We start from the raw sequence: 22,888 nt of genomic DNA, 5'->3' as shown, positions 1-22,888 counted from the left end.
AGAACTGTATCATCCACCGCACCAGGTTTCTGGAATGATGATTTGGAAATACCAAGGGTCTAGAAACAGAGGGCGGGGCATTCCTCCCGGGAATAGAAGGCGGGGCCAAGTGCCCTGAGCCCCGCCTCATCGCTGTTGCCCCGGGAAACCCTGGGTTGTAACAATAACCCGCTGACGCGCTTAGGGGAGGGATCCTGCCGAGTCCGTGGGAGGGACAGCCCTGCTGCGGACCAATGAGAGTGCTCGTGCCCCGCCCACGCGCCCCCTCCCCTAGAGCAAAGCAGGGGGCGGGGTCGCCCCTGCCGCGTCTTCCCTGCTCCGTAGGCGGCGCTGTTGCATGCAGGGGCTGCGGCGGGGTCGCCCCCGGCCGGGAGCCCCGCGCCTCCGCCTCCAGCCCGCGGGCGAGGCACCGGGCCAGCCAGAGGATTCCGCGGCCGCGGGCGGGCACGCCCCGCCCTCTCCCGCGCCGGGCCCGCCCCCTCCCCGTCCCCCGCCCATCCGAGGTGCAGCCGGCGCTGAGCGCGGCAGGCGCGGGAGCTGGCGCTGGAGCCGGAGCGGCGGCGGCGGCGGCATTCACGGGGCGGCGGCGCGGGCTCCGGCATGGTGCAGTCCGGCTTCGTCCCGGGAGAGCGGGGCCCGCGTGCGGGGTCGGCGCCGGGGGAGCGGCGGCAGCGACGGTGGCGGTGGTGGCTGCAGGCACAAGCAGGCGGCAGGTGCTAGAAGCGGGGCTGGGCGAGGTGTGTGCCCGTTGGGCTCCGGGGCCGCCGCTCTCTCACTGCCCCCCTCTTTTCCTCTCTTCGGGCTTCCCAGCGCGTCCAGCCCCCTGTCTCCGCGACCTGGCCCATGGCGCCCCGCGGTTGAACCGGCGCCGCCAGGGACCCCTCCCGCGGGCCTCCCCGGGGCGCGCAGATCCCGGAGCCGCCCGCCCACCCTCCGCGGAGGCCCCCTCCCCTCCTCGCCCGAGCCGGGCGGGACCATGGCTGCGAAGCTGCGAGCGCATCAGGTGGACGTGGACCCGGACTTCGCGCCGCAGAGCCGGCCGCGCTCGTGTACCTGGCCCCTGCCGCAGCCCGACTTGGTCGGCGACGAGGACGGAGCGCTGGGTTCTGGGGTGGCCGAGGGCGCCGAGGACTGCGGGCCGGAGCGGCGGGCCACGGCCCCGCCGATGGCCCCAGCGCCGCCGCTGGGCGCGGAGGTCGGACCGCTGCGGAAAGCGAAGAGCTCCCGGCGGAACGCGTGGGGGAACCTGTCCTACGCCGACCTCATCACCAAAGCCATCGAGAGCGCCCCGGACAAGCGGCTCACGCTCTCGCAGATCTACGACTGGATGGTCCGTTACGTGCCCTACTTCAAGGATAAAGGCGACAGCAACAGCTCGGCCGGCTGGAAGGTGGGGGCGTCCGGCTGGGGAGGGGTGTTAGAGCCGTCGGCTGGGGCTTCCAAGGGCTGCTAGATGCCCCTGGGCACCCGGTGGGCGGTCTGGAGGGAGACCCTGGGGCACCCCCAGGGGTCACAGAGTGTGTGCCCAGGGCGTGGGGCCGGCCGGCAGACAGGCGGGGGCGTGCTGGGAGCAGCTGTGTGCATACTCTGGATGCAGGGTGGGAGGTCTGGTGGGGTGACAAGGGACTGCCACTTTGAGGCACCCCTGAGGGATATCCTCACCCCATCCTTGGGGGCATAGCAGAAGAACCTATTCTCAGGCCTCAGACATTGGGGACCCCTCTCTTACCCGCCTGAGTTTGCTTTGTGTTACTCTTGTTTTATCCTCTCCACCAGGGCACCCTCCTTAAAGAGCTGAAATAATGACTTGGGGCTGCTTTCCTCCCAAATCTTTCCCCCTGCCCTCCCTGAAGCTGGCCTCAGGGTGAGGAATGCGACCCTAGGCCCACAGTTCTTTCTGTAGTGCCAGGAGTTCACCCTAGGGCACCAGCCAGTCTGAGGTGGGGAACTGGTCAGGTGATCTGAGTTCTCCATGGGGCAGCTGCTGTCCCCCCTTGCCTGGATCAGCATGGTGGCCTGGCGATGACCACCATGAGGGCAGGGTGTTGAGACCTGGGGATCTGTCTGTGCCCACCCCAGGCTGTCTCCCACTTCCCTGATTTTCTGAGCCCAGATGCATTTGGGGGTGGGGGACGGGGGAGGGGCATCCCAGGGAGGCCTCAGTACCAACCACTGGAAAGGGGGGAGCCATCTTGGGAGAGGACGGGGTCTTGACTGGATTGTGGCCTCCAGACCCTCCTCTGGCTAACTTGTTGGGGAATGGAGATAGTCGATGCCTTTGGAGGAGAGGGGGTGGGGGGGTGGGGGTGGTCGGGCCATGCCTAGGGCATGTAAGCTGTCAGGCTCCCTGTGGAAGAGGGGGTCTCTATGAGGGAGACATGCCTAAATGGAGGGAAGGGGCTGTGGCTGGTCGTGGTAGGCAGGGTCAGGGGAAGGAGGTGTGCCAGTGGAGGAGGGGAGGCTTGTGGACATGAACAGCATGAGATGCCCGATGGCTGTGTTGTAGGGGCCACCTACAGTGCATTGACCTGGGAGCCCATGGCTCTCAGGCTTTATGCTGGCAGCTCTTCTGTCTCTCTGGCCACTACTGGGTGGGGACGCAGGCTGGAGTAGCAGACCTGAGTCTTCCTCTCCATCCTTTAGCTGGTCCCCCTGGGCTCAGCCCCCAGCAGAACACTTGATCCTCCTAAGTGGGTCCTGTGCTTTGCTCCCACCTCCCTCCCCTGCACTGTCCCACCTTTCACTTCTCCCTGTAGATAGTCCCTGTCCTCAAGGGCACAGAGTTCAGACACCTCTTCCAGGAAGCCTTCCCTAACCCCTTTTAGCTAGCTCAGGACTCTCTCATCTCTGGTCCTCTCCCTACCTGTCAGAAGTCTTAGTCTTTTGTGTCCTGTCTCATTTCCCTTCTCCACCCCCTTTGGAAAACAGTGGCAGTGTTAGATCAATCTCTGTGCCCACGGCACCAAGCATAGCGCCTGGCACCAGGAGCTACCAGTGCACGTCTGGTAAAAGAGTAAAGAAGTGAGGCTGAGACCAGGGAGGATACTGTGAGTCAGAGCAAGCCAGGAGGGCTTCCTGCAGGAGGCTGAGCTCCAATTGGGGTTGAAGTGTTAGGGATGATGGGGAAGATGGCAAGAGGGAACATGAGGCTTGAACCTGGGAGAAAACTACAGTGCACTGAGGGTCTCAGGGCCAAGCCCTCTGCCAAGCAGCTTCAGGCATCTGTGCCAGGTGTTACCTTTAATGCCCTCTGCACTGCCTGAGGTGGGTTTTACTGTCACCACTTACAGAACTGGGCACTGAGGCACAGAGTGGAGAAGCAAACTGCCCAAGGTCACAGTCAGTAGATGGGAAAGCTGGATTCCAACCTAGGTGTGTCTCCCTCCAGGGACCCAGAGCCTCTGAATAGTGTCCTGCTTGCCCTGGGTGTGAGAGGGGGACACTGGCAGCTTTCAAACAAGGATGGATCTAAATCCGAGAATGGGATCGGGAAGGTACTTGGAGATAATATAGTCCCATGAGTTCATTTTGCAGACTGTGAGACTGAGGCCCTGGCAGGGAATGGGACTCTTCTCAGGTCATCAGTGAGCGGCAGGCCCTGGATGATGGCCCAGGACTCCGCCTGCCCATTGGATGCGGTTTCCTCTGCACCACACTGCTGGGGACACACTGCTTCTCCCTGTGCTTGGGCTCAGGAAGGCTTGCCCTGGGCTGGGGCATTGGTGAGGGGTCCTCAGGCATGGGCTCCTCACCTAGACCCTGGCAGAGACCCCCGCAGCACTGGAGGAGGGCTGTTCAGAGAGACCTCTGGCCTTTCCCTTCTCATCCCCTCAGTGGCTGTCCTCCTTCTATCCCACCCGCATCCAGCTCCCCAGGGAGCCTCCTTCCCCTCTCATTCCTGCCCCTCCCACCACCTGTTCCTCCATTCCCAGTCAGTCCCTCCAGGGGCTGGGTGGAGGGACCATTCCCAACTCCCAGCCACCCTCTGGTTACAGAGCCTGTGGGACACCTCAGGTACCAGGGTTGGGGCCAGGGACCCATTGTTCCTTCCTCCCTCCCCTCCCCCACATAAGTGTTGCCCTTCAGCCCCTGGGGTGTACTGAACCCTGTGATAGATGGAGTGGGGGGATCAGTGGGGGAGGTGTTGGACCTACCTTCAGGATGCATCAGGGCTGCCCAAGCCCTGTGTTTTACAGGCAGGAAGGGCTAGGGGATGGGCAGTGGGGGAGATGGGGGTGGGGGATAGGGGTGTGGTGAAAGCAGGGAGATCCCCTGGGGAGCTAGGCAAGCCCTCCCAGAGAAGATGGCACTCGATCTGGTCTGTCTTCACTGGGTGGCAATCTGGTCTGTCTTCACTGGGTGGGGAGGGCGGGTAGAATTTGGGGGAAAGTCTTCCAAGGGATATTGACTGCGTATGCAAAGGCAGGGAGGTGGAATTCATACACTGGGGTTGGGAGACTGTTGGGCGTGCCAGGCTGGAACTCAGGGCTCCTGGAAGTGGCAGGGCTGTGTCTTGGGAAAGGCGGAGCGGGCCAGATCAGGAAGGGCTTGACCTTGGCCCTGTGGCCCCACCGGGGATGTGGGATGACAGTTCAGAGGTGTTGCAGAGAGGAATTGGAGGAGGCAAGATCAACAGCAGGCGCAAGGCACCCAGCAGGCTGAAGCCCAAAGAGAGACTGGGCTTGGTGCCGGGGAGGCTGGAAGAGTTGCCATCAGGGCACAGGGTCTCCAGGTCTGGGATGAGGGCTTGGACAGGAAGTCCCCCTCCCTCTGCAGGGTCTGGAAGTGTGGCTATCCCACATCTAGATTGTTACTGTTGTTCAGTCGCTAAGTCATGTCGACTCTTTGCTCCCCCCATGGACTGTAGCGTGCCAGGCCTCCCTGTCTCCCACTTCCTCTTAGATACTCTAGCCCCTCCTTCCCTAGTGCTGGACTCCTCCAGGAAGCCTTCCAGGCTGCTCTGGGTCCAGGGTCTCCTTCCACTTAGCACCCCTGGAGTTCTGCCTGCTTTTGTGTTTCCTGGCTGCCAGCTCCCCTGGGAGCTTTCAGGCCAGGCCTGGGTGCCCCCCATTCCAGTCTCCAGGACAGGTTGGGGAGGAGCCCAGTGGAGGGGGACTCCCTTCTCCCTCAGTGCCTGGAGCAGCTTGGCTGTTGTGGGGTGGGATCAGGAGGGGTGGTGCCCCCCTCATCCCTCCCAGGCTGGCCAGTAGGTCCTAGGTGGGGAGGGGGCTAGACGGGAGGGGCTGCTCCTTGAGGCTGGGAGGAGGGTCCTGCGACAGCCCGGCTGAGCAGTGGTTTGCTTGCAGGGCTCCCCCTTCTCTCCTCCCTGCAGCCCGTTCCAGCAGGGCTCCCTCCTCCTTCTTTGTCCTCCGGGGATCCCCAGCCCCGAGGGCTGGTGGGGGTGTGGGAGGAGGCAGTGTGAGTCCGGGTTGGGGGGTGTCCTCACCCCCCGCGCTGCACGAGCGGGGGGCTGGCAGCTGCCCGCCTCCTGGGCACGAGCCCGTGCCAGCCGCTCCTGGCACAGTTGCTGGCACGCCCGGCAGACTCCCACGGCCACCTGCTCACACCCACCCACGAGCGCTGGCGCGCGGCGGGCCCTTCCGGCTTCCCGGGCCTCCCGGCGCCCCTCCCCCGCTACTGCGCCGCCCCCCCCCCAGTCCTCTGCTCCACGAAGGCCCCTCACTTCTGCCAGCCGCGTGCGTGCCCCCCGCCCGCCCCTCCCCAGCAACTTGGGGAGCTTGAGAGGCAGGGCCACCAGGAAGCCCCTGGGGTAGCTGCACCTCTACGGGGAGAAGCGGGGGTGGGGGTGGGGGGCGGACCCGGAGGCAGACAGACAGACCGACAGACAGGGTGGGAGCCCCCGCCTGCCACCTGGCGCCGCTCCAGCGGGACGATGGCGGGCAGCGCCGTGCCAGGCGGTAATTGCAGACAGACTAATTTAAAGAGATGAGACGGTTATTTTTAACTCATGTTAAGGTAATGAACGGCGCGGGGAGGGGGGTGTGCAGGTTCGAAAGTTCAGCGCCCCCTGTAGCCCCCACTTTCTGCGGGTTGGGGCTCCCCTGTCTGCAGGCCCTGAGGACCCAGCTTAAGGACCGAGTGGAGTGGAGGGGCTCTGCCAGAGAAGAGGAAGGGCTCAGAGGGCTGGGGAGAAAGCGCCCACCGGTCCAGGCGGGTGTTAGCATCCCGCTTTCCCAGGTGGAGAAGTGACTTGTCTTAGGGTCACCTCTCGAAGAACTGGCAGACCTGGGAACTGAACCCCCTTATACACCCCAAACTCACATGTTTCCTCCTGTGCCATTAGGGCTGGGGTGGGGAGGGATTTGGAAAGGAGGCAGGCTTGTTTCTAGCAGCCCACCTTCTCTCATCTTTGAGTGGCAGCTGGTGGTGGCTGCTAAATGGGGTCCAGGGAGCTATGGAAGCCCCTCTGTGTCTTGTGAGGAGTGCAGGTGTGGTCGCGGGCTTCAGGTGTGGGTGAGAGCTTCTAGGGTATGGCTGTAGCAGGGAGAGCCACCCGCCCTCACCTCACTGTCTCCCTTACCTTGCAGCTGACTCCTCAGCACCCCTTCCCTATTTGAGCCTGTGGCCTGCCTACCATCTTGTGGGTGGGTCCCTGAGAAACAGGTTCACGTTGGTGCCTACTCCTTTCACATCCAAGTCTGACTTCGGTCTCCAGGAGAGGTGGGGAGTCTTGGAGCCCATCACCTGCTGTCAAGCCTCCTTCCTAGATTACTCCCTTTCTCACACACTCCTAGGTGCTGGGAGCTCGCAGCCTCCAGCACTGCCCATTCTGTTGCTAGACAGACCTTTGGGTTGTTAGGCCTTTCTTCCTTCTCTCTGGCTATGACCCATCTCTCTGGAGCATCGTTCCAGGTGTCCTAGTTCAGCCCTTCAGGGTCTGTTGGAGCTGTGGAGCTGGGAATGGGTGAGGGGTGGGGAGAGCCCCTGTAGGGGACCCTGATCTCAAGTGTATTGAACTGGAGCGAAGATCTCTCCTGTTCTGGTCCTCCGTGTTCTCATCCATAGCCAAAGGGCCTTAACTCACCCAGTCTCTGGCCCTTTGGGGGCTGTAACTGGACAAACCCTCTGGTTCTAGGAACCGTGATGGGTTAGTTGGGCCTAGGGGCGCAGAGTACTGATGGGGCTTCTCATGGGTGGAAGCAGGTGAGTAGCAGTGTGGATGGACTCAAACTGAGGACTCCTGCTTGGGGCTGCCTACCCTGCCCCTGGCAGTACCCAGGTGGCAGACATACTCTGAGCATAGTGAAGGGAGTGCTCGTGGCAGTCCCAGCTGTCCCCCCAGAGCAGGCAGATGGGGGGTCCAGGGTGTTAGGTAGGCATCAGTGGAGGCTCTGGGGCCGGAGTATGGCGCTCAGGGGGGACAGCTGGATCTGGAGTGCCCCCCTTCCTCTGACACCCTGGTTACTGTGGAAACCAACTCCTGTTTGGGAGGGTTTGGCTGTTTGCTGCCTCTCCCCACCCCCCAACCCATATGTGGAGGTGGGAGGGGGGCCAGGTGGTGTGTGGGGGAGGGGCCTCCCACACCCTCCCCCCCAGGGCCTCCTTCTTTGTAGAGAAACCTTTCTGGTCTCTAAGAGGGGTGCCTCTTGTGGGAAGGGGAACAAGAATTAAGAGAATTAACTCCTGGGTGCTAGGCAATCAGTTGGGCACTTCACATAAATCCTCCCATTTCATCCTCCCTGGGTCCTTCCAGGTATGTGATAATAGCCCCATTTTGCAGCTGAGGAAATTGAGGAAAAGACGAAGTCACTTGGCCAAGGCAGCATAGCTGAAATGAGGCTGAGCCTGGGTTTAGATGCAGACCTGTCTGTTTCTGCCATGTGTCACCATCTCCCAATGCCAGGGCAGTGTCAGCCCACATCCCAGCCAGCCCTCCTGCCCCAGGGCTCACTCATGCTCACTCCAGAATCCTCCAGGGCTACTCAGTTCCTCCGGGAGCCAACCAAGCCCAAACTGCTCTGTTGGGACCCCTGGGCCCTCTGCTGGCCTTGTCCAGGCCCTGCCCTCTCTCCCACTTTCCCTGCTGCCTCTGGTCCCACACTGCCCTCACGCTGCCATCTTTATACCTGACACTAGAGTTGTCAACCCAAACCACTGCCACTGTTGCCTGCTCACCAAGACTGCTGTTGACTCTCAGGGGCTGATCCCTGGGGACACCCCTCAGAAACCAGGCGGGTGCTTGGGTAGTCTGAACAAAAACCTACCTACTAGGTGATTATGGGTTTCAATGTGTCTTTCTGAGAATCCTGCCTAAGTCCTTAGTTGTTGGTAGAGCTGGCTGATGATCTGAGTCACCTAGAAGCTTTTAGGTAGTACAGTCAGCAGCCCCTGTCTCAGACCCTCTGTGTCAGACTGTCAGCGGGTGGACTTTGAAATCTATATTTTAACAGGTCTGTCTGGTGACAGGTCACATTCTGAACTGATGCCTTAGATGGTATCTTCCTTGACTCTTGTTTGTCCCTCCTGTCTTCTGTTCTCAGGGTGGACCACCTTCTCCTCCAAGCAGGCTGCCCAGATTGAGCCCACACCTCTCTTCCTCACCCTTTCTGGGTCCTCCAGGGAATTGAGCCCCACGCAGTCAGCTTCAAGGGACTGAAACCTCTCCCACCCACCCACCCCGGAATACATTCACCCACCCTCCATGTCTCATGTGCTCTGCCACAGAGCGTTTGGCTGCAGGAGGGAGGGGAACGGTCATTGGTGTGAATCCTCGGCAGGCCTCTTTGGCGCTGGCCCATGAGGAAGTGGAAAGTCACAGTCCCTGCTCTCTGCTAGCTCCCTGTCTGGTGGGGGAGGTGAGACCACGTGTGCTATTCTTACAAAGACCAGTCCTGGGGCCTTAGCCACTCCAGGTCTTGGCCTCCTGGCCCCAGTCAACCTCTCCAGCCACATCACTCACCCCTCTCGTCTTCTGACCTTTGCTTCAGCCACACACAGAACTCTTCCAGCTGGAGATTCAACCATCATGTGCCATGACAGGTGTGCTCCCATTTAATTTTCACAGCAAACTGTGAAGCTGGTACCGCTATTGTCCCCAGTTTGGAAATGAGGAAAGTGAGGCTGAGAGACACAAAGTAGGCTCTCATAGTATCCCACTGGCAGTGACAGAAATGAAACTCCCCTGGGCCATTCCTCCCTAACCCAGTGCTCTGGCCAGGTCAGTCCAGGCTGGCCTCCACCCGCAACATTGTCTCTCTGATTTCGCTTAGAGTTTGGCCCTGAGGCTTCCAGCCTGGGGGTTGGCTCTGGGATCCTGACTCCCTTTCTCCAACCCAGGGTTCCCAGAGGGAGGGAGCTGACATCGGCCCCCTCTCCATCTGCAGGCCCTGTGGCTGATGGCTGCTTCCTCCACTCTAATCCAGGCCTACATCCACTGGGCACCCACTGCGCAGCGCTGCTCAGAGGAACTGGACTGGCTCCCTGCCCTCGAAATGCCTGTAGGTCTAGCTAGGGAGATAAAATGAGGATAAAAACGACCTAGGGTCATGATGGAGGGCCAGATAATGCGCTGTGGGTATTTGGAGGTAAGGGAAGAGAATGAGGCAAAAAAGTTAAACCCTCAGGATTCTTTGGGAGCCTCACAGGGTCTGGCTGTGTTAGCCAGAGCCCAGCAGGACTTGAGGCTGGAGAAGCAAGCAGGGACTGGCTGGTGAGTGGCCTTGAATGCCACACCAAGAAGTTGGCACTCCAAGCTGTGGGGGATGAGGGATGACATGGGCAGAAAGGATGGTATGGAGAGTTGGGGCAGGGGAAGAGACTGGCTCAGGGGTCCACTGTGGGCCTCATATTGGGATCCAGGAGAGAAGATGAATCTGAGAAAGAGTAGAGGCCCCACGACTCCAAGATGCCAGGCCTGAAGTGCCAGGCAGCACCCTTTGGTGCCTTGAGGATCTCAGAGGTAAGACAGAGTGGTGCAGGTAAGAGTCTCGAGGCAAGCAGGGAGGAGTTTTGCTACTCGCCCTCTGTGTAGCCTTGAGCATCCAAGCCTCAGTTTCCCCTTCTGCAAAATGGGACAATAATAAGACATGTCCAAGCTTTGCTGTGAGAATTACATCTGAGGAGAGTTACATGGAAAGTCCTCAGTGAAATCTGAGCAAATATCGTTACTGTTGTTCATCGCTCTGGCAAAGGAAAGGAGATAACTCTCCATGTGCTGTGTAGGGTTGGGGTCCTGGGGCCTGATCCCTGAGAGACACTGACTTGTATATGTGTTGAGGGTGGGGGCAAGACGACTTCTTCTAGTCCCTCCCTTTCTGTCTCTGGGGTGTGAGGGAATCAGGAGGTTCCATATGTTGCTCTCTAGCCTACAGAGCTTTCCCTGAGGCCTTGAGGGCAATCAGGCAGGTTTCAGGCCCTGTGTTTTTACAGATGAGGGCAGCGATTTACCCAAGGTCACCCTTGAACTCAGGGCTGCCTGCACCTAGATGCTGGCTCCTCTCTTGCCCACTGGCAGGCTGTGTGACCTTGGGCATGGTCCTTCCCTCTCTGGCTCTAAGTCCCATCTAGGGATCTGAGCTCCCCTCCCCCAACACTCTGGGAAGCTGGGAAGCCTCCTCCACCCGTCCTGTCCCCTCCCCCTGTCCTCAGCTGGCCTTGCCTCCTTTTGTAACCTGAGCTGGGGCTGTGGGGGAAGGGGCTTGCCCTCTGCCAGCCACACCTGCCAGCTGAGCAGATGTGAGGGGATGGAGGCCCCCATCCCCCAGGGGATTGCCTGCTCTTGGCTTGGCAAGGCTGGGGCTGGGCAGGCAGTGCTCAGCACACCCAGCCCTGGCCTCTGGCCTCTGCCCCGAGAACTTACCCTGAGCACTTGTTCATTTTTTGGTGGACATTCGTGCTCCAACATGCCCTGCAAGGACCTCTCAGTCTCCGGGAGAAGACAGATGGCAGGTGAGGGCTGGTGCCCCGGTCTGGGTGGGCTGTTCGGGCCTCCTGGAGCCCCTTGGCATGGGGACAGAGGGCCAAGGGCAGCCCCTGGGGGTGAGGCCAGTGTCTGTGCGGGTGGCCATGCCCCTGGGAGAGCAGATGGTTCTCTTGGCACCATGCCCACTCTTCCTTTCCACCCCCCAGCCAGCCTGCAAGGCTGGGGCACAGCTGCTGAGCCCTCCCCAGAGCCAGGCCCAGGGCAGGGCTGGGTGAGGTCACTGCAGCTGCTCCCAAGGCTTGGGGCAGGGATGTGGGAGGTGCTGCCAGCAGAGTGAGAGAGGGGAGGATCAGAATGAGGAGGGGCTCGGAGAGGCCTGAATGGCTTGGCAATTGGGGATCCCCTTTAATCCTGGAAGAGAGAGGAGATCTGTGCAGGGGTTGCTGAGCCAGCGTGGCAGTTCCTGGCACCCTTTCCCCAGGAGAGTTTCTGTCTGGCCTAGGCTCCTGCCTAGAGGTGTCTCAGGGTAGGTGGAAGAGCACAGACCCTGGTGTGAATTCCTGCCTCAACACTCACCCCCTGGAGCAGGTCAGTTGTCTCCTGAAGCCTCAGTTTCTCCTCTGTAAAGTCAGAATAATAAACCAACTCAGAGGTTTGTTACAGATACTCAGTAAGACTTAAACTGTTGAGTGCCAGCATGTGCCATGACTGCTCAGCAAATAGTAGTGTCTTTCCTTCTCCACTTGTTGAAGTCTCCGGAGGAGTCAGAAGAGAGTAGAGGTCGCAGAGGCAACAGGAACTGGAGGAAAAACCAGGAGGAGGAGGAGCCAATACCTGGAACTCCAGCCTGAGGTTTGGCGGAACAGAAATGGCAGAGTTGCCAGGCCTGAGTGGTTCGTGGCTGCTGAAAATTCCAACCTATGTGTTGACTTACTGTGAGCCAAGGATTGCCCACAAAGTTCAAGTTGAGAGGCAGACTCATCCACAATTACATTCCAGTGCGCAGGTAGATTTTTGCAGTAGAAATGGGGAGGGAACAGTTATCTTTGGGGCTTGCAGAGGGGGAAGACACCACAAAGCTCGCCTTGATGGAGCAGGACCCAGTTGCACAGAGAAAGAAGGGCACAGGGAACAGAGTATGCGAAGGCAGGAAATGTGAGATATCCAGGGTGGCTGGAGTTCCAGGTAGATGTAAGCAATGGAGGTGACGAGGCTGGAGAGCATCAGAGGCCCTTGATTCTCAGTCTGGAATTGGACCCAAGCCCTGGGGGATGAGGAGCCGTGGGTCTTTGAGTAGGGGTGAGCTGGGACTTCTGCTGTTGCTTCATTTGCTGTCCAGGCTGGGTGTGTGGGCTTTGTTGTCTCTGGGGTGGCAGGGGTGGGGGATGCCAGGGCCTGTCTCTTGACTTCCTGCCTTGCTTTGGCTATTTGGTTCCTCCTGGCCCCTGGCTGCCCACTTTTGTTCCACTAATGACTCCAAGCCATTCACCTGTCAACACCTGTGGCTCTGATGCCCCTGCCTGCCCTTCTACTCCTCCTTCCCTGCAGACCCTAGTACCAAGGGTTTGCATGTGGCCTCAGGGCCCTGAGGTCGTCTAGGTCACTCCTTCTCCCAGGAAGTCTGTCTGGACTGAGTACTCCAGGCAGCAGAGTGACCCTCCTCATCACCTAGGTTCCCCACCCCCCCAGTTTTGTGGCTCTCTCTGAGTCAGGTGTGCTCCTGGGCCAGAGGGAGGATGGGGGATTTAGGGTGGTACAAGGGTTGCTCCTGGGCCTGAGACAGGGACTCCATAAGATGTGGGATGTCATGCAGTTCCCAGCCCCACCCCCTTTCCTGTGGATGTTGGGATAGTTACTGTCTTTTACAGGAGATGCTCAAGGTCACATGGATGAGACCTAGCGCTCAGTATTTCTTCATGCAGGAAGGGCGGGAAGGAAGGAGGGAGAGAGGAAATAGGGGTCACGGAGGGAATCAGAGCACTCATGCAGCCCCACAGGTGATCTCTGCTCTGGGAGGCACCAAAGGGAGGAGCTGGGTCACCATCCCCACTGGGTAGGTGGGGTCAGCTCCCTGAGGGCGGGGCCAGGCTGAACCTTGGACAGCAATGGAACCTGGAGAGGCAACCATACCTGGTTTTAGGTTGGATGGATGGACACAAGATCCAGGACTGAACTGGGAGGATCCTGGAATCCCCTCAGTGCTAGAGGCCAGGGGGTAGCACAGGGCTTGTTATGGGTGAGGAGCACAACACTTGGGTCTCCTGTCTGATGAAAGCCAGGAAGCTTGGGATTGAGATTCAAGGCAGGGATGGCCACTGAGGTGGGCAGCAGGCAGCGTTCCCCACCTCATGAGGGATGTGGGTGAGAAGAACCTTGGCTTTGGAATACAACAGCCCTGAGACCCAGACTTAGCTCCATCACTTCCCAGCTTTGTGGTCTCAGGAATCATTTAACCTACTTGAGCCTTAGTTCCTCACCCCCCACCCCCCTGCCACTTCGTAAAATAGCATTACCTACCCACAGTTTGGATGGTTTTTAGAATTCACAGAAGAAACGTATCTAAAGAAACTAGCTTAGGTCTGGCACGTGGTAGGTGGTGCCCTTCTCCCGCCTTGGTATGTGAGTGTGTGCCAGTGGCGTGTGAGAGTGGGCTTGCACTGGCTTGTGAGAGCTGATCACGGAGAACTTCTTCCCAGTTCTGTGCTCATGCTGCCAGCTTAAAATTGGCTACGATGGGAATATCCATGCCACAGAAATCAGCAAATGTTACAAATCGAATCAGGTAGAGTTTTTTCCTTGTTGGAGAGCTGGAAAAAAAAAAATCCATCCTGTGGGTTCTCTTTAGCCATCAAGGGGACCAAACAGGAGGTGGGGGGCAATGGTGGAGCACTGGCTGGATCATGCAACCTAGAACTCAAAGTCCAAGGGCCTGGGAAGATTGGATACAGTCATAGTGCCAGGCAGCCCTCCATAGGCTGAGGACAGCAAATGTGGGACCCTTCTTGCTCCAAACCCCTCCTCTTCCCCCCCAACCCAAGCCCCAGCCCTGAGATCTGGTGGGCTCTGGCTGAAGAAGTAAGATTGGATGAGGTTGAGCTATCAGGGAATGAAGCTGTGCTGGGAGGAGAAATGAGGTTGAGCTGGAAGATAAACGAGGTTGTACTGTCAGGGAATGAGGTGGTACTTGGAGGCAAGGTGAGGCTGCATTATTAGATAAATGAGGTTGTACTATCAGGGGATGAAGTGTACTCGTAGGAGAGATGACGTCCTGTTGGATCAGGCGGGTCGCACCATCAGAGAACACAGCCACACCACAGGAGGAAGGAGAGCCTCCGACTTGGAGGATAAATGAGGGTGTCCTGCTGGATAAATGAGGGGGCCCGTCAGGTGAATGGAGTGCTGTTAGCAAATGAGGTTGTACTTGCTGGATAAATGGGACTGGTGTGCTGGATAAATGGGGTTGTGTTGTCAGATGAATGCATTACTGCTCGTGGGCGAAGGGTGTCCTGGGAATAGATGAGGGTGTCCCGTTGGATGGATGAGCTGCCGCCACCAAACAGCTCAGACCCTGTCCACGGGGGAGGCACCATCAGCAAGGACGAGGTTATTTTGTTCCCCTGGGGGCTCCTGGAGCATCTTCTGGCTCAGATGGTCCAGGCTGCGAGAGAACTTGGCCGCAGCAAGCCCTGGGTTACCCAAATCTGTTTGGGCAGCAGGAGCGAGCAGGGTAGGGGGCCAGGGTGGGCAGCTGCCTTGTTCACCCTGGGAGCCCTACTTTCCCTCTCACCAAAGCCCTTCCTCCTCTCTGTGCTTCCTTCTGTGGCCCAGGATGCTCCTGTCTTTCTCCACCCCCTGCTTGCCTCCCATTCTGTCCTGTGTTCTGTCAGTTTGGAGAAGCCCCTATTGTGTGCAAGCCGCTCTGCCAATCTCATTAATTCTCCCTGCAAGACTGTGTTACCCTCCTTTGCTGTCTCTCATTCATTCACTCAACAAACATTTATGAAATGCGTAGCGTATACCAAACACATGGGGTCTGGTAAGAAAAAGAAAGGGACAGAAATGCTTCATGGAACTTAGATTCTAATATAAGGGAACCCAGATAGCAAATTAATGAACATAATATAAAGAAATTATATAGTACTTTAGAAAGCGCTAATTGTTTTAGAAAAACTCAGAGCAGGGTTAGGGAGCCAAGAAATGGCAAGGCAGAGGAACATCTGTTAAGAGCGGGCAGAATAGGTCTCATTGCAGAGGTGACATCTGAACAGAGACTTGACAGAGCTGAGAGATGGATGTGGGTATCTGGGCAAGGTGGGATGGTACCCGGCAGGTTCCTGGCAGGTTTGAAGAATGGAAGGGAAGGGTCAAGCAGGACAGTGTCAGGAGAGGAGCCGAGGAAGTCACAGAGGGGCTTGTGGGCTATGGTAAGGCCTTTGTTCTTTACTCTGAGTGAGATGGGGGCATCCAAGTGTTCTGGGGTGGACTGGACCATGATCTGGGTTATTTATAGGATCCCTCCAGCTGCTGCCTGGTGGAAGGCTAGAGGGAAACGAGGGTGGAGGCAGGTAACCTGTTTGAGAAAGTAGAAGTTCAAAGCATTCGATTGTTTGTGGGTGTCTGGATCCAACACCAGAGCCCTTGCTCTTTGTCCTGCACCAGCCTCCTCGCCCTGGTGACTGAGGCCCCAAGAGGCTGGCCTCTCACCCAGGTTCTGAGGGACAGTAGGAGGAGCTGGGATGTAACCCCCCGTCCCTTCCCTCTGTCCCCACCCCCTGATGGTCTCTCTGAGGCACCAAGTCAGGGAGGTTCCATCTCCCCTGGGAAACTGCCCCAGGCCTGCATGGAGGTGTGGGAGGTGTGAGGCCCCAGAAGCCCAGCTTGGGCACTAGGGGAGCCTGGGCATGCCAGGGCCTTGGCTGTGGTGGCAGGTTGCTAGGCAACTCTGAGAGGGAACCCTGGTTACTGCTACCTGGCAGAGACGTCTCCTTGCCCTCCCTCCCTCACCTCCTCTGTGGCCTCTGGCCTCCCAGGAGGCCTTGTGGGTGAGATGTGATCAGTGCTTGCCACAGGATCTTGGCCGGGAGCTCTGATGGGTACCAGATGGCTGGGCCCTGAGGAGCCAGAATGAACTGCAGGGCCTGGCCTGGCCTCTTGGGACACAGCCCTGGTGCACACCTGGTGAAGAGCCCTGCTTAGCAGACTGAGGCCTAAGTCCTCACCTAGCTCTGGGCCACCTCCCTGGGTGACCTTGGGCAAAGAATGGCACCTTTCTAAGCTTCAACCCCATCCAGAAGGCCTGCAGAATTCCTTGCCAAGGGCCATTCTCTGTGAGAGCGCCAAGGGAGGGTGCTGAGCAGAAAGGGTTCCAGGTTACCCCCACCCCAGCCCCAATGGCTTGAGTGTGAAACACTCATGTTTTGTGTTAGATTCCATTTACTAAAAGAGTTCCACTACTTAAAAAAAAAAGTTTGAAAACCCCTGGACTGAACAAGAACTTTTCCTTGTCAACTGCAAAGGCGCCTAGAGTGCAGTGGCCCATCTTGTCAATTTCTGGGGAGGGAAACAGGCCCAGAGAGGAAGAGGGACTGGCCCCAGGTCAGGCTTGCTGGAGGACAGGGAGGAGCACCAAGCTGCAGGTCAGGAGGCCTGGGCTTGAATCCCAGCTCTGCCACCAGGTCCTGGGTGATGCAGGTCAAGTCCTTTTTTCTCTCTGGGTCCAACCAGCTGTGGTTTCAGGCTGGGGCTCAGGTATACCTGGCTGGGAAAGGAACAGAGTGTGGAAGGATAGAAACCTTCGTAGAGGAACGTGTGTTCTTGACGGTGATCTAAAACATTTTTATTGATATTCAGAAAATTTGGAAGTCTCGTGGAGTACAAGCCAAGATTCCCTTGAATTCTAAAAAGGAAGTGCAAGACTCTTAGAGAATTTTGACCTTTTAACATGCCCCAGCTTCCCATGCTACTAGCTTCTAGGGTTGATTACATCATGGAAAGTTTGAGATGAAATGGAGGACTGGTTTCCTAAGATTCTTTGGAAATTCTCTGACTTGTTCTCCCTCCCATGGTGGAATGCGAGGTCTTTTAGACTCAGAGTGAGTCTAACCTGAAATCAGTGCCTGGCTCTGCCACTTAAACTGTATGATCTTGACAACTTACTTAACTCCTCTGAGCCTCAGTCACCTCATCTTGAGATGGTTGGTGATTTAGTCGTCAAGTCATGTCCAACTCTTTGCAACCCCATGGACTGTAGCCCACCAGGCTCCTCTGTCCGTGGGATCCTCCAGGCAGGAATACTGGAGTGGGCTGCCATTTCCTTAGAACATCTTGAGATAGGGCTCACAATCCCTGAGTTGTATGAACACTGACAGAATGATCATAAAGTGCTGAGAACGAGAAAAAATACTCCCAATGCCAGGGCTGACCTGGCAGGTACTCAGGAGGTGCTCTACTTGGTGATATCCTTCCTCCTCCCCCCACCCTCCAGCATGCAGAACCAGGCTGGCAGGTAGTGACACAGATAAAGAGGTGTGGCCTGACTGACCTCCAGCTGGAGGGGCTGGGAGGTGGAGCCTCTGGCTAAGCAGTTAGTCCCACAGGGGTTGAGAACTGAGGCCTCAGAGGCCTCTGAACACAGGTGTGGGGGAGGGGCTGGGGAGTCAGGTGCAGGGGCAGGAGCAGGAAAGGGGGTTTCTACTCCAGGGAGCACCACTCCCTGGGGGTCCGGCTCCTCTCCTCTCGGGGCCCCAGGAGGAGCCAGGCAGGGCAATGCTGGGAGGGGCTTTGGGGCCCCAGCTGTTGTCTCCCAAGACCAGAAAGTCCCAGAGATAAGGAGCCTGGGGCGCTGAAGAAGTCAGGTGTGTGCTTGGGGTGAGGGGTGAGTGGGTGCCCTGGGCAGCAGAGAGGACCCCTCCTTCTGGAATCAGGTGGGAAGGAGGCAGGAGGGAGAGCCCTCGTGGATCAGAGGTTCTGGGGCTTGGGAGGATGACAGCAGGTCTGTATGCTGGGCAGACCAGGAGTGGTACCTGGCATTGCTGCCTGTGGGACCATGGGCAAGTTACATCATGCCTCTCGGCCTCCATTCCCTGGTACAGGAGATGGGTTAATGCCAGCTCCCCAGAGTTGTTTGTGCCCAGCGCAGGTACACTCAGGGCCTGATAGTAAGGATTGTAGAGAAGGAGTAAGTCTGTGGAGTGATCTAAGAAGTGAGGTCTTCTGGCCAGAGTGAGGGATTTAACCAACATTTATGAACACCTGGTGTGTTCACCAAACACTTAGCACGCACATTATCCCAGGTAATGATCTAACAGCCTTCCGAGGTGGTTACTGTATGTTGCCCATTTTTTTCAGAGCAGCTCACTGAGGCATGCGCTCCTAGAGATTGAGTCAACAGCCATGGTCACATAGCTAGGTGGCTGAAAAGAACCAGGCATACTGCCCAGCCCTTCAGATACCCAAACCTCTGCTGTTTCCACAACAGTGCCAGAGCCAGGAAGTCCAGGCCACCAGCAGGGAGACCCCAGAGGTGGGGCGTGGTAGGCTTTGCAGTAGTTCTGGTCCTCCATGTTCTCTGTGAGGAGCCAGGTCAGTGGAGCTGTGGACTCCCCTGCCTCCCTCTGTCCCCAGGCCAGGCCTGGCAAAAGCAGGCAGTGATATGGAGCCCAACAGAAATTTACAAGAGGATATGTGTAGGTATGTTTAAGGTGAAGACCAAAGGACCAGAGACAGCAGGAGGGCTTTGAGGCCTCAGGCAAGCCACTTGTCTCTCTGAGCCTCAGTCTTCTTGCCTGTAAATGGGCATGATGTCACTTGCTTTGTGGGGATTTTGTGCAGTTTGCACCAGGAAGGGGCTTGAGGCAAAGCTCCTTTGCATCAGGTGGGTGGGGAGGGAAAGGAACTGGGCTGACCTGAAGGTGGGTACTGAGCAGCTGTGGGGTTTGAGGTCTCCACGGCTGATGGATGTGCTTGAGGGGCTTACTGGGATCGGAGGCCTCTGTGGAATTCGCAGAAGCTCAGAGAAGTTGGGAGAAAATCTAGGCTTCTGCCCACCTTGGGGACCCCCAGCCGATTCTGCTTATCCTGGCCAGACCCTCCCAGCAAAGGGTTAACAGTCTTCTCTACCTGCAGTTGCATTTTAAAGACACGAAATTAAAGCAGGTAATTTATTCTCCCCACACACGAAAGAGCAATTAGTTCTAAACAGGGCTTAATCAGTCACCGCGAGATTGATTTCTGGAGCCCTGGGTTTTCGGGCTCCTGGCGCCAAGCCAGGCTGGGGTGGGGTTGGGGGGGCGGACAAATGAGCCGCAGCGGCATGAGCCCTTACATAATCTGTTGGGGGGCCCTAGCAGTCTGGGTAGCCCCGGGTGGAGCTCGGCTGAGTTGGAGGGGGGGTGGTCTTGCTCCCCTGCTGCAGGCGGCTCCTCAAGAGTAGCCTCCCTGGCAAGGCTAGACCCAAAGCTCCGGCTCCACCCTACAGACAGTGCCTGTGCTGGCCGGGAGCAGGGAGGGTGGGGCGGTTCTGGGGTGGGGGATGGATAGTCTGAGTTTGTCCTACGTGGTACTTACACCTGTTCCCCCTTCTTCTCCGCTTTACCCTTTCATCTTCCCCGTTTCCTCCCCTTCTGCTTTTTGGCGTTTCTTCTCGCCTTCTCTCATCCTCTCCTCGATTTTCTCCCACTCCTCTTTCCATCCCTTATCCCCTCACTGCCCACTCCCCCACCCCTGTCCTTGTCTCTGGCCGCAGAACTCCATCCGGCACAATCTGTCTCTGCACACGCGGTTCATCCGCGTGCAGAACGAGGGCACAGGCAAGAGCTCCTGGTGGATGCTGAACCCCGAGGGCGGAAAGACGGGCAAGACCCCGCGGCGCAGGGCGGTGTCCATGGACAACGGGGCCAAATTCCTGCGCATCAAGGGCAAGGCGAGCAAGAAGAAGCAGCTGCAGGCACCCGAGCGAAGCCCCGACGACAGTCCCCCGGGCGCGCCTGCCCCAGGGCCCATGCCTGCCGCGGCCAAGTGGGCCACGAGCCCAGCCTCGCACGCTAGCGACGACTACGAGGCGTGGGCCGACTTCCGCGGCGGTGGGAGACCCCTGCTCGGGGAGGCAGCTGAACTGGAAGACGACGAGGCCCTGGAGGCCCTGGCGCCGTCGTCGCCGCTTATGTACCCGAGCCCGGCGAGCACGCTATCGCCCGCGCTGGGTGCGCGCTGCCCGGGGGAGCTGCCCCGCCTGGCCGAGCTGGGAGGCCCGCTGGGCCTGCATGGTGGCGGCGGCGGCGGCAGCGCAGGGCTGCCCGAGGCTCTGCTGGACGGCTCGCAGGACGCATACGGGCCGCGGGCCCGCGCCGGGACGCCCGCTTACTTTGGCGGATGCAAGGGCGGTGCCTACGGCGGGGGCGGGGGCTTCGGGCCGCCGGCGCTGGGCGCTCTGCGCCGCCTGCCCATGCAGACCATCCAGGAGAACAAGCAGGCCAGCTTCGCGCCGGCCGCCGCGCCCTACCGCCCGGGGGCGCTGCCCGCGCTGTTGCCGCCGCCGCCACCCGCGCCCAGGCCCGGCCCCGTACTTGGTGCACCCGGGGAGCTGGCGCTGGCGGGCGCTGCCGCCACCTACCCTGGCAAAGGGGTGGCCCCGTACGCGCCGCCGGCGCCCTCGCGCAGTGCCTTAGCCCACCCCATCAGCCTTATGACGCTGCCCGGCGAGGCGGGCGCGGCGGGCCTGGCGCCGCCGGGACACGCGGCCGTCTTCGGGGCCCCCCCGGGCGGCCTCTTGCTGGACTCGCTGCCCGGGCCGTACGCGGCCGCTGCCGCCGGGCCCCTGGGTGCCGCGCCCGACCGCTTCCCGGCAGACCTGGACCTCGACATGTTCAGTGGGAGCCTCGAGTGCGACGTTGAGTCCATCATCCTCAACGACTTCATGGACAGCGACGAAATGGACTTCAACTTCGACTCGGCCCTGCCGCCGCCGCCGCCGGGCCTGGCCGGGGCCCCGCCCCCCAACCAGAGCTGGGTGCCAGGCTGAGGGCCGCCTGCCGCGCGCCCCGGGTGCCCTGCCCCGCCCCCCCAGGGGCCTCTGTCTTCCCATCCTGATCCCCGGCTCCCCACTCCCATTCCTGCTCCACGGGGGGACCCAGGAGGCAGCCCCAACCCAGCTAGAGACAGCCCTCAGAAGCTGACCGCTGAGGGAAGTGGTAGGGAGGCTCTGGAGCACCCCACCATTCCTGCCCAAACCCCAGAGGCCCGCTCTGCCTCCTCCCAAAGACAGGAAGCCTGGGGGTGGAAGCTGGGTTCCCCGCTGGGTGGGAGTGGGGAGGAATGAGGTGGGACGCGCTGGTCTAGGAAGCCGACTGGGAGATGCGACAGGGGGGCGTCTCCGAATCCTCAGTTTCATTGGCAGGGCTCTCGCGTGACTAATCGCCCACCCAAACTCGGGGCTGATTCCCTACAGACACTTTCCCACTGGTCTTTGCGTCACCCACCCCAAGCCAGGAACCCTCTCCTGAAAACACACCCACACCTACCTATGGGCTGTTCACCTTGAGCTGTCCTTCAAGTCCTGAACCACCCTCTGACCTCCACCCCATCCTCGCCTGCCCTAGTTTCTCCCCTTCCACCCCTGCCCATCCCCCAATACTGGTTTCAGCCTCTCCAGCTAGCCTCAGCTCTGGATCCACCCCCCAACCCACCACCCCTTTCTCCGTGCCAGTCCTGGCTCCTCTCTCCCATATTTATAAGTGTCCGGTCGGGGCGGGCTGTGGGCGCGGTGTCCCCGGCGCATATCGTAGGCAGTGTACCGTGGCCGTGCCGTCAGCGTGTGCGTGAGCGTGTGTGCCGTGTCGAGGCCGTGTAGAGTGCATTGTACAGCATATTTTCATGAATAAAATTGTTTTAAATATTTCCCGCGCCTTGGGCTAGTAGGAGAGCGGCGGCGGAGGCAGATAATTGGCAAGGGTCGCGGAGGCGGGGGTCCCTGTGCCTGAGCCCGTTGTGACTTTGTGTCTGCATCTGTGTCAGCATTCACGGATGCCTGTCTGCTCAACACACATTGGTTAAGCGCCTACTGAGTTCTGGATGCTGGAGATGTGCCTGTGTGGACTCTGCACCTGTTTCTGTGAACATGTGCCTTGCAGGAAGTTTCTGATCTGGGGATGTTCTGTCCCAAAAAAGCTAGAGTTGGAAGAGAAGGCACAGATGTTAACTGAGAGCATGTTTGTGTCAGATCCTGGATTAGGTGTAATTTTTGTTCCCATTATACAGATGAGAAAACAGGGTCAGAGCAGGGAAAATGGCCGGGCAAAGCAGGCTGGGTTGATGGAAAGGAGGCCCTTGAAGGCACACAGACTTCTGTTTGAATTTATCACCTACCGTTTTCCAGTTGTGTGACCTTGGGCAAGTTTTCAACCTCCATAACTTTGCTTTGCTGGCTGGCACACCTCGTGAGCAGTAAATGAGAAAATATATGTAAAGTGGCAGCACAGGTCCCATGCCCACTCATCCATTCATTCATCCATGGAAGATTTAGTGAGCACCTGCTATGTGCCAGGTCTTATACCAATCACTAGGGCTGCCATAGAGAGCAGCATAGGCACAATCTCTGCTCTGAAGGAACTTAGAGGTTTGAGGGGGACAGAGATGAGTTAATGGGCAATTTTAGATCAGAGATGTAATGAATGGAAGAGAATTGAATGACACAGCAGCACGCATCCTGGGCTTGAGGACTCAGGGAAGGAGCCTGGAGGGGGTGCTGTCTCAATCGAGCCTTAAAGGGTGAGTTATCACTGGGAAAGGAAAGAATTCAGACAGAGGGAATGGCTTGATCAGAGATCCAGAGTCAAGAGATCATTTGGGTTCCAGAACAAAAAGCAATTTAGCATGGCCAGAGTTCAGAGATAGAAAGATGACTAATGATGAGGGGGCAAGTGGACCAGAAGGGGCAACAATGGGAGAGGGCCAGTGGCCAGGCCAGAGGTGCTGATGGTGACTCACACCAGGAGGGACAGGGGAGGGCAG

General features: G+C 58.6%; 1 protein-coding gene across 3 annotated transcripts; it reads left to right on the top strand.

Moving 5' to 3' along the window:
* Positions 1-301: 301 nt before the first annotated feature.
* FOXO6 (forkhead box O6) lies at positions 302-21,775 on the top strand. 3 transcript variants are annotated; one of them, XM_081487004.1, is made up of 4 exons: positions 316-713; positions 811-1,390; positions 19,007-19,036; positions 19,626-21,775. In XM_081487004.1, exons 1-4 carry the CDS (start codon positions 601-603, stop codon positions 20,898-20,900), a joined length of 1,998 nt encoding a protein of 665 aa, XP_081343130.1. In that variant the 5' UTR covers positions 316-600; the 3' UTR covers positions 20,901-21,775. The 3 variants fall into 3 exon arrangements, with proteins under 3 accessions (XP_081343129.1, XP_081343130.1, XP_081343131.1); XM_081487005.1 differs by lacking the exon at positions 19,007-19,036; XM_081487003.1 differs by lacking the exon at positions 19,007-19,036 and having other exon boundaries at positions 302-1,390.
* The last annotated feature ends 1,113 nt before the right edge of the window (positions 21,776-22,888 follow it).

The sequence above is a fragment of the Giraffa tippelskirchi genome, chromosome 5 (assembly GCF_054371585.1).
Source record: "Giraffa tippelskirchi isolate mGirTip1 chromosome 5, T2T-mGirTip1v1.2.pri, whole genome shotgun sequence".
NCBI lineage: Eukaryota > Metazoa > Chordata > Mammalia > Artiodactyla > Giraffidae > Giraffa > Giraffa tippelskirchi.
This window is presented reverse-complemented; position numbering and strand designations above follow the sequence as displayed.

Excerpts from the sequence above, each read along its gene's own strand:
- FOXO6 (XM_081487003.1), top strand. The coding sequence starts at position 338 with ATGCAGGGGCTGCGGCGGGGTCGCCCCCGGCCGGGAGCCCCGCGCCTC. Across the intron at positions 1,391-19,625 it reads ACAGCTCGGCCGGCTGGAAG|AACTCCATCCGGCACAATCT; the intron begins GTGGGGGCGTCC and ends CTCTGGCCGCAG.